This window comes from Corylus avellana, chromosome ca2, assembly GCF_901000735.1.
Source record: "Corylus avellana chromosome ca2, CavTom2PMs-1.0".
Classification (NCBI taxonomy): Eukaryota; Viridiplantae; Streptophyta; class Magnoliopsida; order Fagales; family Betulaceae; genus Corylus; species Corylus avellana.
The window spans coordinates 27,242,089-27,267,396 of record NC_081542.1 but is presented as its reverse complement, the minus strand read 5'-3'; the positions used below and the strand labels follow the sequence as shown (position 1 = coordinate 27,267,396).

At 37.4% G+C, this 25,308-nt stretch overlaps 2 protein-coding genes across 2 annotated transcripts in view; one reads left to right on the top strand and one right to left on the bottom strand.

Annotated features, from left to right (window-relative positions):
- The first annotated feature begins 426 nt into the window (after positions 1-426).
- On the top strand, positions 427-10,262 carry LOC132170957 (uncharacterized). Its single transcript, XM_059582119.1, has 4 exons — positions 427-1,117; positions 2,060-2,284; positions 5,502-5,882; positions 9,569-10,262. Exons 1-4 carry the CDS (start codon positions 551-553, stop codon positions 10,034-10,036), a joined length of 1,641 nt encoding a protein of 546 aa, XP_059438102.1. The 5' UTR covers positions 427-550; the 3' UTR covers positions 10,037-10,262.
- A 1,257-nt stretch (positions 10,263-11,519) lies between these two features.
- Positions 11,520-25,308, bottom strand: part of LOC132171988 (CSC1-like protein ERD4) — a 15,188-nt gene continuing 1,399 nt past the window's right edge. The window contains exons 2-6 of the mRNA XM_059583406.1: positions 17,229-17,377; positions 16,087-16,362; positions 13,217-14,061; positions 12,735-12,990; positions 11,520-11,959 (exon numbers count right to left, since the gene is read on the bottom strand). Coding sequence (XP_059439389.1) covers positions 11,591-11,959; positions 12,735-12,990; positions 13,217-14,061; positions 16,087-16,362; positions 17,229-17,377 — 1,895 coding nt within the window. The 3' untranslated portion in view covers positions 11,520-11,590. The remainder of the gene's footprint in view (positions 11,960-12,734; positions 12,991-13,216; positions 14,062-16,086; positions 16,363-17,228; positions 17,378-25,308) is intronic.

The following is a 25,308-nucleotide window of genomic DNA, read 5'->3' as shown; positions in this document are numbered from 1 at the left end:
TATAACCAGCCACCAACCTGTGGTAACTGGCTAATCGGCCAATTGCTCTTAAAAGCGGTTGGAAATAACTAGTGACCAACCCTACCTGTCTAATTATCCATTTTTGCATTTATATACACTCGATTATAACTGATATATATTTTTTAAACTTTTTGGAACAACCACAACAAAGCTTAGCTTATTGGCCCGATTCCAATTTTAACCAATAATCACTGACCGAAACGGAGCTTACACTCTGACTCTGTACAATATGACAATATACCTACAATTAACAAGAGTACAATGCTAAAAACCCATTAAAATTTGGGGTCGGTTCGGAAAAAACCAAAATCATAAATGAAATAACACACAACTTCTAAGGTCCGGCAATAATAAATTAAAAAGTACAGTAACTTTGTGCAAACAAATAAAACCCATCAAAACCCCACCATTGTGCCAAAAAAATAAACCCCACCATTGTTCCTCCCCAGAACTTTCTCCAAAATCAAAAGAGCATCAAACACACAATCTTGTCTGAGGAACAAAATTCAGAATCAAAAAACCAAAAACAATGTCAGCAACATCACCAGAAATGATTGTCAAGAACCGGTTCCTAGGGTTCCTCATATGGCAGTCCATTCCCTCCACTGCCATCTTCATCCTCTTCAAAACATTCATCTCCACCATCACCACCAGTACTTCTACTTCTAGTAGTAGTAGCAGAAACCCATTACTCTCTTATGCCCCGTCGCTCATTACCCTCCTCACCTTCTTCACTTTCCACCTCTCACAGCTCCTCTTCTCTGCCTCTCTCTCACTCGTCTCCTCCCCCCACCCCCACCGTCCGGCCTACCCTTTTGAGCTCATACTCGGTCTCGTCCGCTTTCTTCTTGTCTCGGACTCATCATCGGCATCGGTGCCCGTCGATTTTCGCTTCCGGGCTAAGGTTTCTTTGAGCTTTGTGTTGTTTGTGGCGGCTTGTGCTGTATCAGGATCGCTGGGAATGGTTTCGATGTGCTGGGTGAAATCGAGCAGCTTTGATGTTGAGTGGGTGATTCGAGGTTTTGGGGTTGGATTGCTTTACGGGTTGGTTTATGTTTACAAGCGCAGATGGGTTTTGGAGTTTCCCATTATTCAGGTTGCTGTCTGTGTGTGTTGGGGTTTTGTTTGCTTTTTATGAAGTTTTTAATTTGGGTCTATGCTCTGGTTGGTTGCTGAGAAAAGCTGGAGTTGGGAAAAGAGAAAGTTTACACTTTTTTACAGATTTTGTTATTTGATGGCGTTTCATGTTCTGCTGGTTTCAGAAATAGAAGAACGAAACATCTCGATCTACTTAAACACTTGTGTTAGGCACATTAACTTTTAATATGCTGTTTGAATTACCCTGTCACTTTGGTTACTATAGTTATAAAATAAATGAGTGTTATTATAAATTAGATGTTGGAAGGCATATGAGCTCAAATGAAGGAGACTATTTGATTTAAGCCATATTTCTCTAAGCTTAGAAATTTATCGGAGAAACTGATGATGCATTCTTCAAATTGCCAAATACTCTTCTTGGGAATGCCAAGAACTTATGACTGCCTATCTAGTTTTGCGTCCTGCTGCACTAGACTTTTCCGATTTTTAATACAAAGTTTAAATTTTGGTGCTTCTAAGACTGTATTTGCACATCATCTTTGAATATCTTCTTGTAGTGATATGGGTAAAATTTCAGGGTAGGTTATGTTCTGATCAGCAATTGCTCCTACTAAATTTGCTCTATGCTTTTCTTTTGTAGGTGTTTAAACGAAATTTGGGTGCTTTTTTAATTATTTTTTCTCATTCTTTTAATAATATAGTGTCCATTTTATTGCTCAAAATATATGATTGTGAAATTCAAAACTTCAGGTCTTGCTCTGTTTTGATGAGCCTGCGGCCCGCAACATGGCAAAATCAAGTTCATTTTTACTAGTTAAGAAGTCATTGTTTGCATGTTTTCACTGGGGTTGCCATTTAGATTGCCGCTGTATTCTCACAGTTGTTTTCTTTCTATTCCTGAGACTCTTGGCCACTAATTTTAATCTGCTTGTTGCAACAGCGTCCACCCTTCTTCAGCTTCAAGATGGGGCTCCCTTCAGCTACTACATGCGCTTTTGCGCTTTCGGGTGTGGCTTACCTTTTCTCAGCTGTTCTAGGAGCAATTCTCCCAGATCCCTTTAAGAGGCAGGTTACAGTGAGAAAGTACATTGCTGAGCAGATCATCTTTTGGATTGGAAGTTTTGCGATGTTTCTCTGCTGGGAATTAAGTCATCATTTACATCGGGTTAGCTCTTCCGACATTTTCTTTAGTTGGATTTTTTTTCTTTCTTTTCAGTATCATGTACCTTTCGCAGGTGGTCTACTGAAGCATTTGATATCATGTCAATATTGATTGATGTTCGTATCCTATGGTTGCTAATTTTCATTGTAATTCTCATTGCATATCATCTCAGGGATATGATTCTTCAAATTAAAAAAGTAGGGTACATTATATCTTGCATGTTGTATTATCCCAAATTGATGTCCTCACTTTCATTCCATTTTCAATTTGGGACAAAAAGAATGTACAAAACGTGAAGGGAGGGGAAGAAACTGATTTCATGGCAGAAAAGATTCAGGCTTTTATGTGAAAAAATTCTATTAAACAGATTGCCAGTACAAAATCTTTGAACTAACAGGAAAAATATATGTACTTACGAATAGAGAACAAATAATATAAGCACGTGAAAAGTGATGCATTATAGGATTTATAAACTTTCATCATTATCTAAGTCATCATAGCTTCCCCCCCCCCCCCAATCATGCTTATTTATTTATTCTCTCCAATGCTGCACACCTTCTTGTACCTTATCCTGCATCTATATCTATGCCGCAGGGGTACTTCTCAATCACTTCGATGCTCCATTGACATGTAGTGGATGGGCATACCATCTCAGTTCAATAGTGAAATACATGTTTAATGTATTATATAGGGAAAAATACACTTTAGCCTCCCGAACTACCACCACTTTTACACTTATGCCACTAAACTTTAAAAAGTGACACCTGACTCCCTTCAACTCCCTCCAACTACCACCCGTTTACGAATAAGCCACTTCGTTAGGAAGTGGCGTTAAAATGAATGAAAAAGGAATGCTTTTTACTGTAAATTGTAACAACACTTGGTAGCAAACAATACAGCACCAGGACATGTAATGTAACTGTATGTGTCAAAATATCTATTCATGTACTATCTTGTCCTCGTGCCAACGTGTTTCTGTACTTTTCCTATACCTTGTTTCAACTCCATATTGTTTGCTTCTAAGTTTTATTCTAATGTTAACTTTCGTGCTAAATGTTGTTTATGGTTTTGTGTAAAATCTCCATATCCCAGTAAAACTGCCATAACCTGTAAAGCAAATTCATTTCTGACCTACGACATATTAGGGAACCTCTCTAGATATGCTTGTACTAGGTTTAGAGTTAGGAGAATGTGTTGATCTAGTGTCTATTATTTTAGAAGAACGTGTTGAGGTTTGTAGAGTGAATAATGGCTTGAAAAGATTTGGTTTTGATAGATGGAAGAAGTTGGAAACTATGGAAACGACTTGCTAGAATTTTCTGGCAGTAGTAAACGTTTATGCTTGTTGAGGTGTTTAAAAGGACAATTTGCAGTCTAAGAGGTATTTTAGGGTTTTAGGGTTTCAAAGGGTATAGTAGAAGGGATCTGATTTGTGGTTGTAAAAGATGGAAGAAAAGAGAAAAGTTTTTACAATTTACACTTATGCCACTAAACTTTAAAAAGTGACACCTGACTCCCTTCCCCTCCCTCCAACTACCACCCGTTTACGAATAAGCCACTTCGTTAGGACGTGGCATTAAAATGAATGAAAAAGGAATGCTTTTTACTGTAAATTGTAACAACACTTAGTAGCAAACAATACAGCACCAGGACATGTAATGTAACTATAGGACATGTAATGTAACTATATGTGTCAAAGTATCTATTCATGTACTATCTTGTCCTCGTGCCAACGTGTTTCTGTACTTTTCCCATACCTTGTTTCAACTCCATATTGTTTGCTTCTAAGTTTTATTCTAATGTTAACTTTCGTGCTAAATGTTGTTTATGGTTTTGTGTAAAATCTCCATATCTCAGTAAAACTGCCATAACCTGTAAAGCAAATTCATTTCTGACCTACGACATATTAGGGAACCTCTCTAAATATGCTTGTACTAGGTTTAGAGTTAGGAGAATGTATTGATCTAGTGTCTAGTATTTTAGAAGAACGTGTTGAGGTTTGTAGAGTGAATAATGGCTTGAAAAGATTTGATTTTGATAGATGGAAGAAGTTGGAAACTATGGAAACGACTTGCTAGAATTTTCTGGCAGTAGTAAATGTTTATGCTTGTTGAGGTGTTTAAAAGGACAATTTGCAGTCTAAGAGGTATTTTAGGGTTTTAGGGTTTCAAAGGGTATAGTAGAATGGATCTGATTTGTGGTTGTAAAAGATGGAAGAAAAGAGAAAAGTTTTTGGTTGTTCAGGGGCTCTAAAAGGCTTTGGCGAATAGTATCTTGCACAGTGGAGAGAAATATGAACATGCTTGACAATCTTATTTCAATACTCAAAACTATTATTGATGCAGGACAAACGATAATCACACAAATATACGGAGAAATTAGTAAAAAGAGAGGAGGAAGAAGACCTAAATAAACTATAAAATAAAATTTGTGTCTTGCCATTTGCATCAGGTATTCCATTATCAAATGTGCTGAATTCTCTGAGTGCATTGGGCACATATATAGAGGGACTAGCAGCATTATGACTTTTAATTAGTCTACTAAACTAAAGATCTAACAAAACCCAAATAAAGCCTAACTTGAACTCAAGGACAGTTAGTAACACCTATAAAGTTCTAGATCGACTCGATTATCAAAAGACCCTCAATTTGCAGGAGTTTGAAAAAATTATAGATCTGTCCCTCATAAAAAAACTAACCATTACTTATGAGATAATAACCCAAATCAGAAACATTTTTAACCCTGGACTCCTAATGATTCAACCTTCAAAACCGTATAAGATTTGGACCCTAATGTGATGTTGTTGCAAATGAGCCACAGAATAAATTTTGGAGTCTACAAAGTTATGAAGTAATGGAAATCAATCTTCCATGGCTGCATCGATTTTTCTTTTAACCACAAGACCTTAAATCAAATATTTCTTGCGTGTTGCTTTCGATAGGGAGTTAATGAGAACTTAGTTGCAATTAAAACACTGGAAAACCTGCATCTTGGCATATACTTTTCTAATAATATGTCATTTTCACTGATAACCACAAACAAAGATATCTCCTCTTCTGTCTGACCTTTAATGGGTGGAGACTTCTGTCTCAATAGCACGTGTTAGCCAATCATTTTTATTATTTTTATTCTAGTGATTCGCATGTTCATATCCTCACCTCTTCCCTTTAAAAGTCATTATAACATTTGCCTAATTTTCTGAAACTATGTGGCAAAACAGGTGCTACATACAAAGAGGTTCACATTTGCACCACCCAAAGGATCTGCAGCAGCAGAAACAAATCCAAGTGAGCATCTCCTTGCAGCTCTGGAGGAGAGGAATGGAAGTTCTCTTCTACAGTATCTTGCTTATCTTGATCTGTGTATGGTTTGTGAGAATAATGTTGATACGTGGCGACGAGCTGCCTTTTTTGAAGAAACTGGTGAGACTTACAAAAGAGTCACCGCTGTATGCTTGAGGCCTCTGGAAGAGCTTGCATTAAAGTTGGCTGAAGGTTTGGAAAGTAAAGTTGACAAAACCTCCCAACTATCCAATCAGTTGCTCTCACCAGCTGACTCACGTCTAGAATCTAAGCATTGGGAACCACTGAACAACTTCCAGGTACAGACCACTGTTGCTTATGCATGTGAATAAATGTATGCATACATAAATCTATGTATGTTTGTGTATTATTTTTGAAGCTTGCATTATGTTATCTTGTCATGAACAGATTTCTTTTATGTGGGCTTTTCTTTGTTATTTGACTTTATAAAATTGCTATAAGCGTGTTCAGGAATCTATGTAATTTTATGATGAAGGGCAGATTTTTTTTCTTGTTTTGTTTTCCTAGTTGTACCCTATGTTTACCCATAGGCTAGTTCGTCGTAATCCCTCAAAGTGTCGTAGGACTTTCCCAGGACCTCCTGCATGACTGTGCTGCTACTTACTCAGCCTTTTTCTATTCAAGTTGTCGTATCTTCTAACAAGTTGTAAAAGAAAGAATTTTTGTGCTTTTTTTTTTCTTTTGTAGGGCACTTCCTTTTAATGATTTATGAGTAGTATTTACTAATGCTGAGGGTCCATATAACATGAATTTTAATTCTTTCTGATCTATGTGCTTGCATTGTGACATAGACATGGGTATGAATTCCAACTTGCAATTCATATCTGCACTTGAATAAATAGATGTGTTTTGTGATTAAAATATGTAATGAATACTAATATATGGTGAACTAATACACAGTTGATAAAGGAGTCATGCTATAAATATTAGTCAGATGGATTGAGGCCATAAGTTGAGTTAAGGTGACTATATAATGGGCTAATATATCTAGTTCAAGGTCACCTGTTCATTTAGTTAACCACAAATAGTAATAACTTTTTAACATCTTTCTGACAAACATGGCATGTCTTAATTTTACTCATTTTAAGTAACTGAAGGTTAGGGGTGTGTGAAAAACCGAAAACTGGCTAAACTAACCCGAACCAGGCGAAACGGATCAATAGGATTATTTCATTAGCTAATTTGATTTGGCTAATAGAAATAGAGTACCTATTAAATTGGTTTGGTTTTCAGGCTTGTAATAATGGGATAAAGATACCTTGTGGAAAAAGGTTTGATACTCATAACAAGGAGTCATTCTACCACTTTCTGCTATCAGGGGATATCTCTTTGCCAACCAAAGTGATAATGCTACAATATTTTCATCTTTAAGTGATTTATACTTCCTAATCTTAAACAGGTCCAGTTATGATTTTGATTTCATCTCCCTCCAGGGATGGCTTGCTTTGAGGGTCTAGCCTTTCCAAATTTATATAGGTCAAATTATCCAAAGGAAAAGGTACATGTGAGATCCTTCAAAGATTGAGTAAGAGTTTGTGCACTTAGCAGGAGATATTCCATGCCTTCCATGCTCTTGGCAGTCTAGAATGTAGGGAAAAGATGTTCATCACATCTACAACCTTCTCAAATCCTCTTTTAGATTCTTCCATGTGGCTCTGAACTCCTCAAGGTCGGAGCATACATGCCACTATCTTCAATCAGGAAATAGTTGTAGTGGATACTGTTTGAAAGATCTTTCTTCTCCTTTAATCTTTGCTGTTAAGGATGCTATTCTGACTGTACATGTTCCTTTTGCGTATAGGATCAGAGTTGTTACTTCCATTTTGGGACATGTCCCTCTTACGATAAGGATGCTATCAATCGATTTTATCTTATCTTGGGTTTCAAACTCAGTAGATTGTCTCTTATGCATTTCAGAATTAATTTGGGAGGCCAACTCCTTAAATGCTGTTCTTGTTTGCCGCATCCATCTTCTGTCTCTCTTGCAAGCCTGTTGGTACTTCTCTTTGTGTAATAGAACATTTTCTGCGGGCCACTCAACCATTAGTTTTTTTCCTAGATATATGTATATGCTCATTTTCCTGCACGATTGTGCACACTAGTTTAAGGTTTTGGTTTTAAAAGCTGAGTTTAGGCTCTCTTGTATCATCCATCTTTTTGAGTGAAATGTTTAGGGGGTGGGATTAGCTCTTGTGTCTAGAGGTATTGAAACTGTTTGAAATTGATGGGAATTAGGAATGTTCTCTGAAGAGGAGGGGACTGATGTTAAATTAGCAGATTAACGATACTTTTAAAATGAACACAGTGTGAAACATGTATTCTTAATTAAATGCTGTGTTTCTATTTTCTAGCTCTAGTGAGCAATTCTTGAGCTGAAGATTTACCTGATAAAGATTTTTAGTTAGAATGTCATTGAGTTTGGTGGCTGAAAGGGAAAAAGATGTCTGTTGATGTTGTTCTGTAAAAGAAGTTTAAGGTTATCTTCTTCTTCATTGCGATGTGGCTTCCGCCATTTGGAGCGCTTTTTTCTGTCGTTTGAGATGTCCTGGGTTATGCCTAAACATGTTGTTGATCTGCATGGCTGCTGGTGGTCCTCTGAACGGCTAAGAAGTGCTGCTGTGTGGAAAATGGTGCCTACATGCCTCTTTTGATGCTCAGGGAGTAAAATGAATGATAGAAACTTCTGAGGATAGGGAGAGGATGTTGGGGGAAATTTATCTTTGTTCTATGAAACATTGTATCTATGGACGGTGGCATTTGTGTCTTCTATGTTGATTAGCTATAGTAACTTCTTTGTTTGTTCTGCTCTTTCTAGTTAGGTGGTTTATTTTGTATATTTTCTGTGTATTTAAGGGAGCCTGACGCTTTCAATGAAACTGGTATATTACTTATAACAAAAGTAGCGGTTTTCTGTGAGCCTTTGGCCACCTAGCCCGTCTTTTGGAAGTTGCTATACCATGCCATTGGCAGAACACAAAAGAGTTACTGGATATGGGGTTGCTCTTACCTTTTGGCTGAACCGTCTGCCCACAAGGTCTCATTCTATTAATCCTTCAAAAGGGTCGTACTTAAAATCTTTTAAACAGTAGATCTGATAATATAAACTACAATGTCATTTTAGGTATTGGAGAAAATTGTGGACTTTGAGCAATGCCACCAATTTGGTGCTGGTACTGCAAACAGTAACATTTATTTTATTTTATTTTTCAAAATCCTGCATCACTTGGGCTTGCTCTTACATTATAGGCTGACCTGCACAGATAAGATCACATTCAATGGATTCTTGAATGGTCCGCAGTTAGGAATCTTCTGTGCATCATAATACTACGTAATCAGCTGTTCTGTCACTTAGAGATTGGGGAGTTGTGGGGGATTGATTCAAGTGTTGAGATTATTTAATGCAACAAAAGGGTTTTCTTTTAGACTTCTATAGCATGATGATCAAATTATTTATCTCATATCTCAACATAAGCACCTTTTTTCTCTGCTCATTTTTCCGGAGAATTTATTTCTTGCAGCAGTCGGTCCTTGTGTTAGATGCCTGCTGACAGCAAGTTATTGCTATGCATGTGGGACAAAGAAAGGGTGTGAACAACATATTCCCTCTTCACACACAGACATGAGCACACTAGTTCTTAGTTATGAATATCTCCTTGTATAATTAATATTTTTACTGTGCGCTAGGTTTTAACAGTCTACTCATCAGGAACTTCTTGTATATACTTTTTATTTATAATATATTTGGTTTAAAAAAAAAGCATAAATATGTCGGCTAATATCTCTCATAGTTTCGCTTGAACTTTCCATGTTTCTTTTATGTTGCATGTGACATGTGATCAGATCATAGATTAGTTTCCAACGACTATAAATTTGTTTCTTCAATTATACAACTTTATATGAACATTACTTCATGCACCTATTAGCATAGAGATACAAACCAAATGATGGAGCCTTCTTTATGCAGCTATGTGCGTGGTGTGCCAGGACGGTTGCCTCGCTAACTGCAGGCTCGCATACGGAGGACAGGTGTGGGGTTGCTCAGCTCTCTGGTAGTAATGCTGACGTCATCTCAACACTGTTGTCCTGCCTCCTTGCTGTTGAGACATTCATGGGGAAGAAGACCCACCTTCAATCCCCCTCACATTTGATGGGGCCGGCTGGAATTAAATGGGCAACATCAAGCACAAGAAGAATAGAAGGTGCAGTGGGTAAAAAGAGAGGTGGGCCTCTACATTCAAAAGCATATGCTGTTGCTGATGTTTTGAGGACCTCAATCTACAGCATTGTATCTGCTTTCCACGATGAGATGCTGAGTAGTGCTAAAGCAGGTCTTCTAGAGAAGGATTGGATCATCAGCGGCAAGCCTCTTTTCGGCACCCGTGAGCTCCTACTGCAGAAGTTGCGTCTTTTCCTGGATTTTCGAGCCAGTTAACTGCTAGTTTTTCTGGGTTTAAACCGCCTGCCTTTGCTTTTTTCTTTTTTTTTTTTTTTGATCTGTCCTGTAAGAACAGCTCAAATGAAGAGGCAGTTTTGTATGTTAATCCAAGTGAAAGGTGGAAATATAGAGAGATCATGTTGGTTTTGCTTGAAAGAAATATCAAAGGAAAATTCTATAATTTAAGTTATGTGATTAGTAGAGCACACTTGGCTTGTGTGTATTATTGAGTTTCCAAATGATCTTGTACTAATTGAAATTTACATGTTCAGGCTCCATTATATCTATATTGGTTTTGACAATCTGACCATTTACTCGGTCGATTTGGCGTAGGAACTGTAAAAAAAAACTACAAAATATACGTTGTAGTTTTTTTAACAGTCCATATTTAATATCAAGTTTTTCATGAGAAAAAGAGTGGAGTTAAATTTAGACCGTAAAAAATTACAGCTTTTTTTACAGCACTTAGCCAAATCGGTTAGGGTTTCAATTGGTCAATAGTTTTGTTAGTAATGAAGTCAACTTCTCACGAAATAAGGGAGGACTTGTGGCAGTTGACAACAGAGGAAGTTAAAAATGAAAAGAAATAGGAAGTTTGGAATTTTTTTAATGAAGAAGATGGTGGTCAGAGAGCAAAGAAAAACAATCCGTTAATGAATAAAAAGAAGGCTAAGGGAGAATTTGATGATTTTTGAAAGCATTATAGTCTAAGGAATTACAATTAACACCACAAAAGGCACTAATTATGCAGCACCATATCTAGTACACAATCTTATAGGCTCAAGCAGTACCCCCTAGAAGTACAAATCAATTGAAAGTAAAATATAGCGAAAATAAACTTGAAAGTAGAATAAATAAATAAAAGTGAAAAAAAAAAAACACAACTAACACAGAAGTTAAAGTTTCAACAAGACTACCCAAACTAATAATAATAAAAACCTTAAAAAAAGTACAAATACCGGTCACAAAGTAAAACCCAATTTGCAATGTTTCCTCAAACTAAAGATTGCATTGTTATGTGATTAGGGAGAAGGATTTTAGGATTAGAATTGAATAATTTAGAGATAATATGTTATCACATTATAAGTGGTTTATTCCTGTTAGTGTTTTATTTCTACTATGCATTGTAAGTGTTTATTTAAAGACACCATAAAACTAATAAAATAACTAGAGAAGTTTATTGTCAAACGTTTACATTTGTTGTTAGAAGAAGGTTTCGGGTTCCTCGAACTACTCTCTCTTTTCTGTTTGAGTATAATCTGCAAATCATTTGTCTGAAATCATGAAGATAACATAGAATGGAATAATCTCAAATGTAAGCAACATATATTAATGCAGAACCATATAAGAAATTCCACACAAGTGGTTCAAACTAACACAAACATTATAAATTAGAAAACAAAAACAAAAAACAAAAAACAAAAAACATAAACATAATATATTACAGACAATCAAGGCTGTGACTCCCATGGTGCTTCTTATGTAAACAAATATGCCAAGTTCTAAAAGAGTAATCTTAAACAGGAGTATAAAAACCGACACAAATCTGCATCAAACTCTCGAAACTTGTTCTGATAAAGCATCTTCAAACAGATCACCATCATTCTTCTCAGATCTCAAGCTTGGTGGGATGAAAGATCTGAAAACCTGGTCCATGTTAGGACTTTTCTGCAACACATGGCAAGCAACTTCCAGAGCTGTGTCACGGAAAGAGCGGTAGAATTTCTGACTACAGACATATCCAAAGATCAAGGACAATATGGGGAGTGGAATTAGCAATGGTGCACAGACAAATTTCTTTGCCTCAAAGTAACCAAACATAGTAACTTGGTATAACATTAGAGATGCTAGGATGCGTTTATGCATGTGAGGCCACATCCTTCCATAGCTTTCATAAGATGGAACATAAACTTTGAGTGCCTGTTGGATCAAACATCATAAAAAACCTGATTACAAGGTAATTATCCTATAAGGAATATAATCTTAAATGGAATTATATCATAAATTCTAACAAAAACATCATAAAGAAATTGATAAAGCTCGGAATTTTAAAGTTTATGTAATATTTGCACATTTAATAATAAGAATGAACCATGAGGAAAACTTCACTTATCCCTCATGAATTTTCACCCATTTTGCAATGTTCCCATAAAGTTCAAAACCTTTCAATTTAGTGCATCAAGCTTTTAATTTTTTTCAATGTCCCCACTCCGCTAGGATTTTTCATTAAATCTCAAGAAAATTTCTTTAGAAAAAATATTTAATATATATATATTTTTTTTGCAAAAATTGAGTCATGGGTATTTTTTAAAATACCGTTAAATTTGGACCAACGCCTTAATCTTTGCAAATTTTTTTTTTTGTTTTTTTTTTTTCCTAAAACAAATGGGGGTATTTTGGAAAAAGTTAATGGATGTGTGAGATTGTAAAGAATTGAAAGATTGATACACTAAATTGAAAAAAATTAAACTTTAGGGAGAAGAATGCAAAAATGATGAAAATTCAGCGGGGTTAGGTAAAGTTTCTTTGTTTTTATTTTTTTTCCTTTCCTCATGCTGTCACCTTGGTAGGGTAAAAGATATGTAAGAGTTAATGAACAGCCAATATATATATATATTCCTCAAATTTTTTCCAACATAGGAAAGAGCTTGGTCAAATAAGAATTAGAACTTAAACAAAAATCAAAGAACATTACCTGATTTCTAAGAATTAGCCATCCCAGGCCAAAGTAAGCCACGCCAAATGGGAGTATAAGAGGAGCTATAACAGAGTAGCACAGGACAATTGTGACAATCAGCATGTCACCAGGAACCCTGGTTCCATATCTAAGATCTCCAGGAAACCAAGCTGCTTTCAACTCAGCCTCAGTCTTACACAGATACTTCCTCTTCAAATGGTATATAATTAAAGGCACTATTCTAGACAGTTCAAGACCATAACCAATAAAGAACCTGTGAATCATAGAATTATTGTATTGGAATGAGAACTGTAAGATTGCAAAGCTTAATGTTAGAAGTCACTCTTGTGCAACTCTATAAATGACGTGACTTTTAAAATCACCATTGAACTTGTGATTGATCAATTATTGAATTCTGACCAAATGGTGATTTTAAAGCCACCTCGTTCATAAAGTAATTAGAAATGGTACATATAAGAAATGCAAAATCATTAGCTTACTTCAAAGCCACATAGGTCAAGAAGAATGTTGCATTGCCTGGCAGACCATTGGCTAGGACAGTAACTATCGAGTTAGGATCATCCTCAATGGTCTTAAATGTAGTGAACAAGGTTCCTCCCACTGTCACTCCAATGAAAACATTTAACACAGTGAAATAGAAGTATTTCCCAGAAGCAGCTCTTACTGCATGGCTTACAGAGGGAATTCCCTCAGCCTTTGACAGAAGCAAAAGGAACTTGGGCAACAAAGCCAAAAAGATAATGAGTGCAAGCTGAGGGAGGAAAGCTTCCAACACAGTCTTGAGTGCTTTCACGTTCACAATTGGCTTTATAAATGGGAGAAGCTTCTTCAAATTGTCCAGTGTTGTGAAAGCAGAAATAAACCCAATTGGAATCATGTAGAAAAGTATGGCTAAGGCCACAACAAAATACACGACATGTTGCCGTAGTTGTCTCTGAAAAAACTTGATTTTAAGGTTAGTCCATATCAGTTGATGTGGTTCTGGAGCATCTGTAACTGTCCATTTGTCAACCATTTGGGCATGTAGACACTGTGCTGCAGAAGCTGCAGTCACCCTGTTTGTGAAAAAGACCAGAGCAGCATCTTGCTGCTTCTCTCTGAGAGTGATTTTTTGTTCTGATTCTAGTTTTGGGATTAGTTCATGAATCTTTCCTCTGTAATACTCTAAGCTATCTACTTTTTCACCAAAAAGACCAAGGAAGCCAGTTCTGTTAGTGGGTCTTGCTCCTTCTGGTTTTCTAGTTGTTTTTGACTGTCCATATATGGCTTCAGCATGTGCAAGCTTCTTCTTGTACCCTTCTAACTCTTTCCAAATTTTGTTTACCTAAGAGAACCAATCAATGTAAATAATCATAAAACCTATAGTACTTTTCTAATGCATCTAGAATGCTTACACATTCTACTTCCATAGGAGATATTGTTCTAATTCAAGAAAAACCAAGCTTAAGAATTGTGGAAAAGAAGCTTTGTATTTTAGATACATGAAGTATACAATAGAATAGAATGACCTATTTATAATTGAACGAGGCTAGTGAAATGAAGAAAATACACTAAATACAAAATGAAGAAATAATGCCTAATTGATCTACAATAGCTAATATGGTGGAGTCATGATTAGTGGGGTCACTAATCCTATTAGCATAGGAATAGGCCCAAGCTCAAGGGAATAATGTTAAGAGAAGTGCAGCAACTGCAAACAAAGATCTAAAATTGGTGGGTCATGCTATAGGCTAAGGGCAAAAGTTTCCTCATAGTTAATACCATACTCCTGGGTGTCAACCAAAAATCTAAAAGTCTCTTCATAGTCAACAAGACGAGCCTTATAGCGTTCCAATGACCCAAATTCCCTTGATTTTTTAGGAGGCAAATCCATTAGATCCAAAGTATGGGAGTTTTGGTATGGGCATTTAATTTGTCATTCTGCATAAGAGGGTTACCACTTGCCTCGCGATAAGTGTAATGTTTGTGAAGAGTAGTAAGAGATAAAAATAAAATAGTAAAAAAAAAAAAAAAGGGACAATGGTAATCTTATAGATGGGTAGGAGGTGCTCTTAGTACCCCACCTAAAGCGACGGAGTCTGGAGGCCTAGTGAGAATTTTGGGGGTGTGATGCAACATGATGACCATCAGGCACATCAAATATACTATAAGTAGCCATGAAAGGATCGTCTAAAGAGCTTGATTTTTGTGCATAAGACTTGGGGGAAAAAAGTATTGGAGGTATAAGTGAAAATAGGCGAATAATTGGAAGAGGAATGTGGAAAACTCGAGTGGCATGTAAACAATTTATGTTCCTAGAAGTCCCCATGATGAGAAACCTAAAGGCGTCTAGTTATGGGATCATAACAACGATAGCCCTTTTGGCCAATGACATAACCAAGAAAACAACATAATTGGGAGGTTCGAGTTTAATGTGTTCATGTGAAGGAAGAGTGACAAAACATGCGCGAAGGAAGGCGTAGTCAGGAACTCTTCCATAGAGAAGCTCCAAAAGAGCTTTGTAGTGAATCATGGGTGAAGGAACTCGATTGATTGTGTAAACACTAGTAAAACTAGTTTTAGCCCAAAATTGTTTTTGAACAGAAGTAGAAATGATAAGAGCTCTTACGGTGTCTAAGATATGATGATGTTTTTGTTTTGCACGTCCATTCTGTTGAGAGGTGTAAGGACATGAGAACAATGGAAAATTGTCCCATTTTGATTTCGAATGTCAAGAAATGATTTTTCATTATACTTCATAGCATTATTTGAACGAAATATTTTGATGGTACAATAATATTAAGTTTGAACCATTTTTTGAAAGTTTCGATAAATATGAGTAAGTTCAAATATATGTTATAAAATATATATCTAAGTATAACAAGAATAATCATCAACAAAGATAACAAAATAGCGAGATTCTCACTCAATGGGAATTGGGGCAAGACCCTAAAATAAGAATTGACAAAATCTATAGGTGCAAACAAAAAAGACTTAGTTTTATTAAATGATAAATGAGTTTGATTTCCAAGATGACAAGAGAGACCATTTAAAGGTTTAAAAATATATAGAGGAGTTGATGAAGAAGACTATGAAGTTAAAAAAGCGTTTGGTGTGCTTCTTTTGCAGTTAAAAACTTCAAAGAAACGCTTAAATAAGAGAAGGTGCACAAGTGGCAAAACAAAGCTTATTGGAGGCACCAAGAAAACAGTGGCTCTCATAACATGAAGAAAAAGACAAGTTAAAGAATTGTGGAAAAGAAGCTTGTATTTCTGATATATGAAGTGTACAATAAAACGATCTATTTATAGTTGAACGAGGCCGGTAAAAGATAGGAAACAAAATAATACATAGCAAATCAATACTTTACCTCTTTGTTGTCTGTTACCACCATTGATTTGTAAAATGTCTCAGGATAGATAGTTTCAAAATACGAATCAACATGTTCTTTTCTTGTTTGGCCTTGAAGAACTGGAGGTATATCTCTAACAAGAATGGCAAATTGTTCAGGCTTCACTTCAGGAGACATAAGAGCGTTTGCTCTGAGTCCAGAGACATGTGTATATGCCTTCCATAACAAGTAATATGTAATAAAAGAAACCCAATAAACGGCTATCAGAAATGCCCAAAACCGAGGGCTCTTCTCCTGTATGTGCAAACAGACAAAGAAAACTGCATTCAAATGAAATTGTGGGGCCCATATAATTCATTAACAACAAAAGAGAAGATATAATAGTTTGAAGTTTTATTTTAGAAAAGACATTAATTAGATAGCGTAACACACAAATCACATATTTAGCATCACTATCTCTGCAAGATCTACCTCTGGTTAAAGAATAAGTATGATTTTATGAGAAATTTCACTTTAGACCCTTGAACTACCGCGCGTTTTGAGAAAATTCCCCTCTCAAAGTTCAAAAACTTTCAATTTGAACTCCTTAACTTTTAAATTTAAACCTTTACGTTAGTTTTTAAACGTTAAAAGTGATACAACGACCATTATACCCCTGTATTTTTTATAAAACTTCAAATTTACCCTTCATTTCAAATTTTTTTTTTTTTTAAAAAAATAATAATAATAATAATAATAATAATAATCATAAGGTGACACACGGTTGGGCCACCTTGTGACCCTTTTTTTCAATTTTTTTTTTTTTTTTTTTTTTTTTAAAAAAAAAGAAAATTGAAGGGTAATTTTGTATTTTTAGGGGTTTTAAGGGCAAAAATTGACGAATGGGGTACATTGCATCAAATTGAGAGTCTTAAGGGTGAAATTGAGAGTTCTTGAAATTTAAGGAAGTCTTCTCAAAACGCGCAGTAGTTCAAGGGTTCTTTGTGAAGTTTTCCCAAGATTTTATTAAGATTTTATTAGGATAAGACAAATTCCTAAATGCAATTTCACAAATTTAATAAATAACTGTTAGTCATCTCGATCATTTGATAGCCCATTGCCCTAAGAGAATAAAAGAAAGAGAATTAAACATTCAGTTCATGAAAATTTGTGTAGCATACTTTGATATTTCCCATGGATAACTCGTCAAAGTCACTAAAGGTCCCCTTGCTTGTGGTTGCCGAAGTAGACTTCACACTATCGTCAGTAGCAGCAACTGGTAAAAGAACTGGCAGCAAGACTATGCTAGATAAGACCAAGATTCCCAAAACTGCATATTAATTGGAAAAATGATAGTATAAGAAATCGTATTTGAAAATTAGCCTAAACGCTCCTAATTACAACACTAAAAAGTGAGGTTGAATACATGTTTGCAAAAATAACACGGAATTAAAAATTCATTCAACAAACAATCAATCACCAAATATATTGTGAAAGTTACAAAAATAATCAACACATGAATTTGGTAACAAAATGGAAACCTTTTGAAGAATGCTTCAAGAGTAAAATCATTCCAGGTCAGCTTGTAGCACCCCGAAAATTATTTGGAATTTTTATTAATTTAATTAAGCTTTAATCCTTCTAGGACTTGGGACAGGATTGAATTAAGAATTGGTTGTTTTACATTTTCTTAGGCATCGATAGATTGATCAAGTAGTATCAATCGATAGATGAAACCCTAGCATTGATGGATCGATCAGGGAGCTCGATCAATCGATGAGCGGTTACAAAATTGGGTTTTTTTGACACCTCTACCCTTTTGGACATGCATGGGCTCATTTAAAGAGAATGTTCTCAACCCTTGGAGCTCATTTCACCGTTCTTCAGCCTATGTAAACCCTAGAGTGAGAGAGAGAAGATGTAGATACTGCTTAAGGAAGACAAGTATAGAGTTGAGCGTCCGAACAAGGAGATGCAAAGTTCGGACAGCCATATACAAAGACCATTCTAGAAAGTGCTTGATAATTGAAGAGTTTGGACGGTTGTGCAAATAGACCTTCTTGGGTTCAATTGTGTTCGGACATGTTGGTTTCTGAAACATCTTGTTAGCGGTGATGTCCAGACGGCACTACGAAAAATGCATATTTGGAAGAGCCATTTCTTGACGGTGCAGCAACATCTCTGAATAAGCGGGGAAATTAGGGTTACGAAACCTTAGTTGAGTCCGAATGCTCACTTAATGTGTTCTAACGCCGCCACTGCAAACCTAAAGTTTTCTATTTAAGGTCTGCTTTCTCTCTACAATTTCTCATCTCTCGAACACACAAAAATTTAGAGAAACTCCAAGGAGAGTTTGTGAGAGTCACTTGAATGAGGTACTCCAAGAGATCTTTGTATGAATTAATTGGAGGGTTGAAGAAGCCAACATAGTGCTTTGATTGCACTACATCAACAAGGAGACAACGTGTTGGGACCGCACACACAATAGTCTATCGATGGGGATTGGTAAGGATTCAACTAGGTTAAGATCGGTCAACATGGGACTTGTTGGAATAAAGACTACATGAACAACAGGTCGTCCTACATATGGTGTAATAAGGTTGCTAGTATTGTAAGTTTCCTATACATTGTAGTGTGGTTTTCATTATTAGTGGAATCCTGGGTTTGGCTACCCCGGAGAAATTTTTTCTCTTGGTACAACAATTTTCCTATTCGTCAACAAAAATAATGTGTATGTTTTGTTGATGAATTGTTCATGGTTGCTGTTAGCTTGTTAAACTAACACTGCATGCTTATCTACTAATATTGTTGTATATCTCATATTGCATGTGTAGTTGTTATGTTTGAAACTTTGCTGCATGTTGGGGTCTATATTGGGTATACTCATACAACCCTTGTTGTTGTACCAGGTTTTTTAGGGAAGTGTCCAAAATAAAATCAACCAAAATAAGCAAAAACGCATCATGAGGATCATCATCATATGTAGCATCTACTCCATCCTCATTATCTCCATCTCCACTAGCATCATCCTTATTTCCATCACCAATTTGATCCTTATCATCAGTAGAAGACCCCTCACCTCCAAGTTTCTACCTCCCAACCTTAACAACCTCATTAGATGTCTCATCATCTTCAGCTACATGATCCAAGACCGACGGAACATTTGAACTAAGTTGAACCAACTTAGTACGATCACCCACAACCATAGCAGGAATACTAGTTGCAGTAGTCTCAAGACAAGTCATTTGCTCAACCATCTCATTGAGTTTCCTCATGATGGTAGAAACTTGGATGGAAGGCTCAGATGTAGACGTTCGAGCCTCTGAAGACACTTTATAAGCAGCATTAGAAGATTCCGCATCAGCAGAAATGCCATCACAACCATTAAGATGCCTATGCTAAAGAGAGAGCTAAGCCATGGTTCGAAGGACAGTGGCACGAGAAAAGGAACCCATAGGTTTGAGCTTAGGCTCAACAAAAGAGAGCTCAACCTCAAAATGATTGATCGCAAATATAGGTAATGAGGACAGCAAGCACAATGGAAGTGGTCTTGTCATTAAAAACATCATACATGACATGAATGGATAATAAGCAGAAATCAATAGAGGCACCTTTCAAAATAGGATAAGAAAATGAGCCCTGGGTACCCCGACGTCAGAGTAGAGATCTATGGGATAGAAAGGTTGGATTTGAATGTTCAAAGTAAGTAATCGTCCATAAAAATGCTAAAATTATGTTTCTTAACTAAAAATATGTTATTGTGTGACATATCGCTAAAGGAAAAAGAGGTGAAAAATCTTGGGTATGTACACACTGGTATATGAACTTGACCTTATGATCAAATTTTAGTTTATTATTGTTTGCCTTGGATCCAAGGGCCAGAATAACCGGTGCAAACATTTTCTATGACAATTGCTACTTAGCAACTTGGAAATTATGTTTCCATGTTATAAAGTGAGGTATTTCAATGAAATTGATGCACTAAGTTTTTCATTCATACGTAATGAATTAATACAAGTGTTTAGGGATTTTACAAACGGAAAATAAATTACAGCATTATGGTAATTCATTTGATTTCCTTTCTTGATGAGCACTAGTCGTTGGGTTGATTTGATTTGCCTTCATTGCTTGATTTCCTTTGTTGAGATCTTTGCCTTGTAGTCATTGCTTGAATTTCCATATGTGGAGTGTTGTCTTGCTTGTTATGATTTTTCCTTGTTGAGGATGTAGCCCTTGCATTTGTTTCCAAGTGTGGATTGTTGTGTTGATTGGTGATAGGTTCATTACGCCCCTGCAAGCGAGACACGTGGCACACAACATTGAGCACTTGGTACGTATGAGAAAAAAAAAAGAGGCAGAATGTCTTGGGTTTGGTAAAGATGTCAGCTAGGTTGTCTTTGCTAGAGATGAAATGCACGAGCAATGTCTTGGAAGTGACTTTATCCAAGACAAAATGGAAGTCGATTTTGATGTGCTAGGTTTGAGCATGGAGGGCAAGATTTGGAGATAAGTAGGTGGCACCAATGTTTTCACACCATAGTGTAGGCGGGTGGGGAAGAAAGATACAAAGGTTGTGGAGCAGGGATTGGAGCTAGATGAGTTCAGTGGCGGTGATGGTGAGGGTTTGATATTCAGATTCAATGCTAGAGTGGGCAATGATGCAGTGTTTGCAAGATGACCACGAAATAAGGTTGGGATCAAGGAAGACGCAAAAACCACCAGTGAATTTTCTGTCATCGGGGAAACCGACTCAGTCAGCATTGAAGAAAGCTTGAAAGGTGCATGATGGAGACTGGCGAAGGAGTAGGCCGTAGGTAATGGTGGACTTAAGGTAGCAGAGGATGTGATTCACGGCCTAAAGGTGGATTGAGGTGGTCCGGTGCATGAATTGAGATACTTTGTTGACAACAAAGGAGATGTCAAGATGAGTGAGAGAGTGGTATTGTAAGGCACAAACAAGACTTTAGTATGAGGAGGAATCAATGAGGGGATCACATGACAGGATGGATAGAGTATGTGCAGTGGACATAGTAGACTTGACATGTTTAGCTTCATACATGTTGCATTTGCCTAAAAGATTAAGAATATAGCGTTGTTGAGAGAGAATGAGCCCATCATGCATAGTAATGGCTTCCATGACGAGGAATAAGTGGAGAGGACTGAGGTCATTAATGACAAAGTCAACTCTAAGTGTGTGCAGGACAAAAGTGATCCTCTAAGGAAAAGAGCTAGTGATGAGTATATCGTCAACATAGATAAGGACGTAGGTAGTGTGCTAAGATGTGCTGTGAATGAATAAGGAGTAGGAACAGGAACCAACAAAACTAAGCTCATGGAGGCAATCACTAAGATGAAAAAATCAAGCATGGGGAGCTTATTTCATACCGTATAGAGCCTTGTGTAACTTACAAACATAATAAGGGTATTGTGGATGGAGAAAATCGGGAGGCTAAGTCATATACACGTCCTCAAAGAGCCATCAATGTAGGAAAGCATTTTGTATATCAATCTACCGGATTGGCCAATTAGAGGATATGGCTAGTGAGAGAACAAGACAAAAGGTTGTGGGATTGACCACTGAACTATATGTCTCTCCATAGTCAATGTCATGTTGTTGGTAAAAGCCTTTGGCAATGAGACGTGCATTGTAATGATCAATAGTTTCATCAGCTTTGTGTTGAAACAAAAGACCCGTTTGCAACTAACGATATTTGTACTGTTCGTAGGAGGAACAAGATTCCAAGTACCGTTGCTGAGCAACACATCAAATTCGATGTTCATAGCAGCATACCAAGTGGGATGTCGAGCTGCGGAGGAGTAGGAGGTAGGTTCAACAACACCGGAGCAAGTGGCAGCAAGGAGTGCTTTAGGGAGAAGATAATGAATGAGACCCTCTAGAAGACTTTTAGGCTTGAAGATATTGTTCTTGGAGCGAGTTTGGATGACATGTTGTGGTTGAGATGGAGCTAAAGTGGCAATCTCTGTAGGTGTAGCCTACATACAAGAAATAGAAATTGTGTTAGTAAGAGTACGTGCTAATGAATGAAAGGGGGAGAGGTGGCTCGACGAAGTCAACATGGGGGGTTCTATGGTGGATTAAACCCGTGTGGGACCTGGGGTGTGTGGGGGATTGTGGGGTGGCACAACGAGAGTGGGAGGATGAGTGAGTGGATAGAGAAGAGTGTGTTGAGGGGGTGGATCTGAGGAGGAAATAGGATTCATCAAAGATGACATGCCGGGAGATATAGAGATAGCCAGAGGAAAGATGGAGACATTTGGAGCCATGATGAGAGGGACTATAGCCAGAGAAGATGCATTTGGCAGATCGGAAATCCAATTTGTGTTTGTTGTAAAGTCATAGGTGGGGCCAACATGCGCATCCAAAAACGCATAAGAAAGTGTAGTTTGGGTGAAGGTTAAAAAGCTTTTGAAAGGGGAGAGGTTATGTAGGACCGGAGTGGGTAGTCTGTTGATAAGATAGAAGGCTCTTTGAAAAGCCTCGGCCCAATAAATGAGAAAAGCAGAGGAATTAGCAAGGAGAGTAAGGCTCATTTCTACGGTGTGCCAGTGTTTACATTCCAACGACCCATTTTGCTCATGGGTGTGAAGGCACATTAATTGATGGTGGATATCGTGAGAAGCAAAATGATGACGTAATTTCAGAAATTCGCCACCTCCTTCGGTTTGGATTGATTTTATTTTGCAATCAAGCAAGCGTTCGACATAAGCTTGAACTTAGGAAAAATTGTAAAAACATTAGATTTTCATTGTATGGGATATAACCAAGTAAATTTGCTAAAGTGGTCAACACAAATAACATAATAGCATGCACTATTATTAGATAAAATTAGGGAGGATCCCCAAACATTAGAGAAAACTAATTCATGGGGAATATGAAATGGGTGATTTGACAAGGAAAGGGGGAGCTAGTGACTTTTGTCATGATGACAGGCGGAGTAAAGTGGCAGCTTCTTATTAAATGTGACATGGTGGTGAAACTGGGACACAACTTGACAAAGTATTCGATTAGTAGGATGACTGAGATGCATGTGCCAATCTTGAGGAGAAGCACGTTCACTGGAGAAGACACTAGGTGGTGTAGCTGATGGAGAGGAGGACCACCGGTATAGTCCATTTTTACTATCCTTTACGTAGAATCCTTCTGGAGATTCAATCCTTAACAAAAAAAATAAGGGTGAAATTCCATGAAAGCATTATTATCTAGAGTAAATTTTGAATAGAAAATAAATTTTTGCTAATTTTTGGAACATGCAGAACATGACGTAAAATAAAATAAGATAGACAAAGCATAGATGTGCTAGTGTTTTTTATGGCAATTCGGGTACCATTGCCCACTTGAATCTAGTCGGGGCCATCAATATATTCTTCCGATTGAAGATTCAATTGGTTAAGATTGGAGGTGATGTGGTGAGTAGCACAGTGTCGGGATATCAATTGAGGTCCCAAGAGTGAGATGATGTGGTAGTATATGTTGTCAGACTTGGACCAGCAACCTGATAGGCTTAATCAAAAATATGGTAACAAGTAAGGGCGGAATGATCCATTTTTCCATATACCTGACATGTGGGTTTCGAGCCCATTTGTGGGCTGGATTTTGGAGAGCCCATAGAAGCATTGGGGCGATAATTAAAGGAGGAGTGACCCGAAGATCCTCCCAAACCTCTAGAAGCAGAGGTGTGGAGTTGGTGTGCATGCCTCCGGGAACGTGGCCCTTGGCTGAAGGAGCGCTGGAAGGCTCGATGACCATTACGACCATGGTGGTGATTGGGGCTCCAAGTAGTGATGTTGGCAGTGGGGAACAGGGAATCGCTCTAATGACGTATTCGCGATTCAAGATTCATGGACAAGAAAATGACCAAATAGAGTGTCCATGGGGAAAGGTTCTACACGAGTGGTCACCGAGATCACAAATGGGTCGTATTCAGGACCCAAACTGATGAGAAGGTAGAAGGTGAACTCATAATCATTGAGGGGATGTCCGGCGGCAAGAATGGCGCCGATGTGCTTGAGTTGGTGGAAATAATCTAAAATGCTCAAGTTGCCCTTCTTGGCAGTGGCAAGTTGAAAATTGAGGCATTGTGTGGGCACAAGATTCAGAGTTAAAGGTTTGATCAAGTGTCTTCCTGAGCTCCTAGGCGGTTTTGCAACCAAGAACTTGAGGCAACAATTCATCAGGTATGGAAGATATCAGCATGCTCAGGATCAATTGATCTTGGCGGGGCCACTGAAGGGTGTTTGAAATTCATCAGGTATGGAAGATATCAGCATGCTCAGGATCAATTGATCTTGGCGGGGCCACTGAAGGGTGTTTGAGTCAGTGGAGATGGTAAGGGTGCCGTCATGGGAGGTTGAGACTTGTGGGGTTGGTGGGGTGGTAGTGCCGTCAATGAAGTCGTAGAGGTCATGACCCCGGAGGAAAGGTTCCACAAGGCCACGACATGTCATAAATTGCCCTTATTGAGCTTGGTGATGGATTGGGCAAAGCTTGAGAGAGGAGCCATGGGAATGGGTTGATGGGTGTTGGTGATGTTTGGGGTAGCCATGTTGGTTTCAGTAGATGAAGAGCTAGACCACCGAGGAAGATGCAACAAGGTGTTTGAACAAAGGTTTCAATGAGCCAAAAAAAGAGAGCAGCTGTAGGGACGATGTGGGTCGCTCATTCTTGACTTCAATACCACATAAAGTGGGGTATTTCAATGTAATTGCTGCACTAATTTTTCATTGCTACGTAGTGAATTTATACAAGTGTTTAGGGAATTTACAAGGTAATTTATTTGATTTCCTTTCTTGATGAACACTAGCCATTGGGTTGATTTGATTTGTCTTCATTGCTTGATTTCCTTTGTTGAGATCTTTCCTTGTAGAGGTTGTAGCCGTTGCTTGAATTACCTTATGTGGAGCGTTGTCTTTCCAGTTACGAGTTTGCCTTGTTGAGGATGTAGCTGTTGCATTGTTTCCATGTGTGGATTGTTGTGTTGATTTGTGATTTGTTCATTACATGTTTGTTTTTTTACAAACAATTGCTACATCACCGTGTCAATTTGTAAAATGGGTAAACATCTTTAAGTACTTGAGTTTTAACAGCTTTATTTTTTATTTTTGAAAAAAGTATACATACCCCCTTAAACTACTACTTAATTGATAATGTTCCCCCAAACTATCAAAAATTGTCAATATTCTCTCAATGACGAAACTACCCTTAATAAATTAAAAACAAAACACACTAAAACTTCTTAAAAA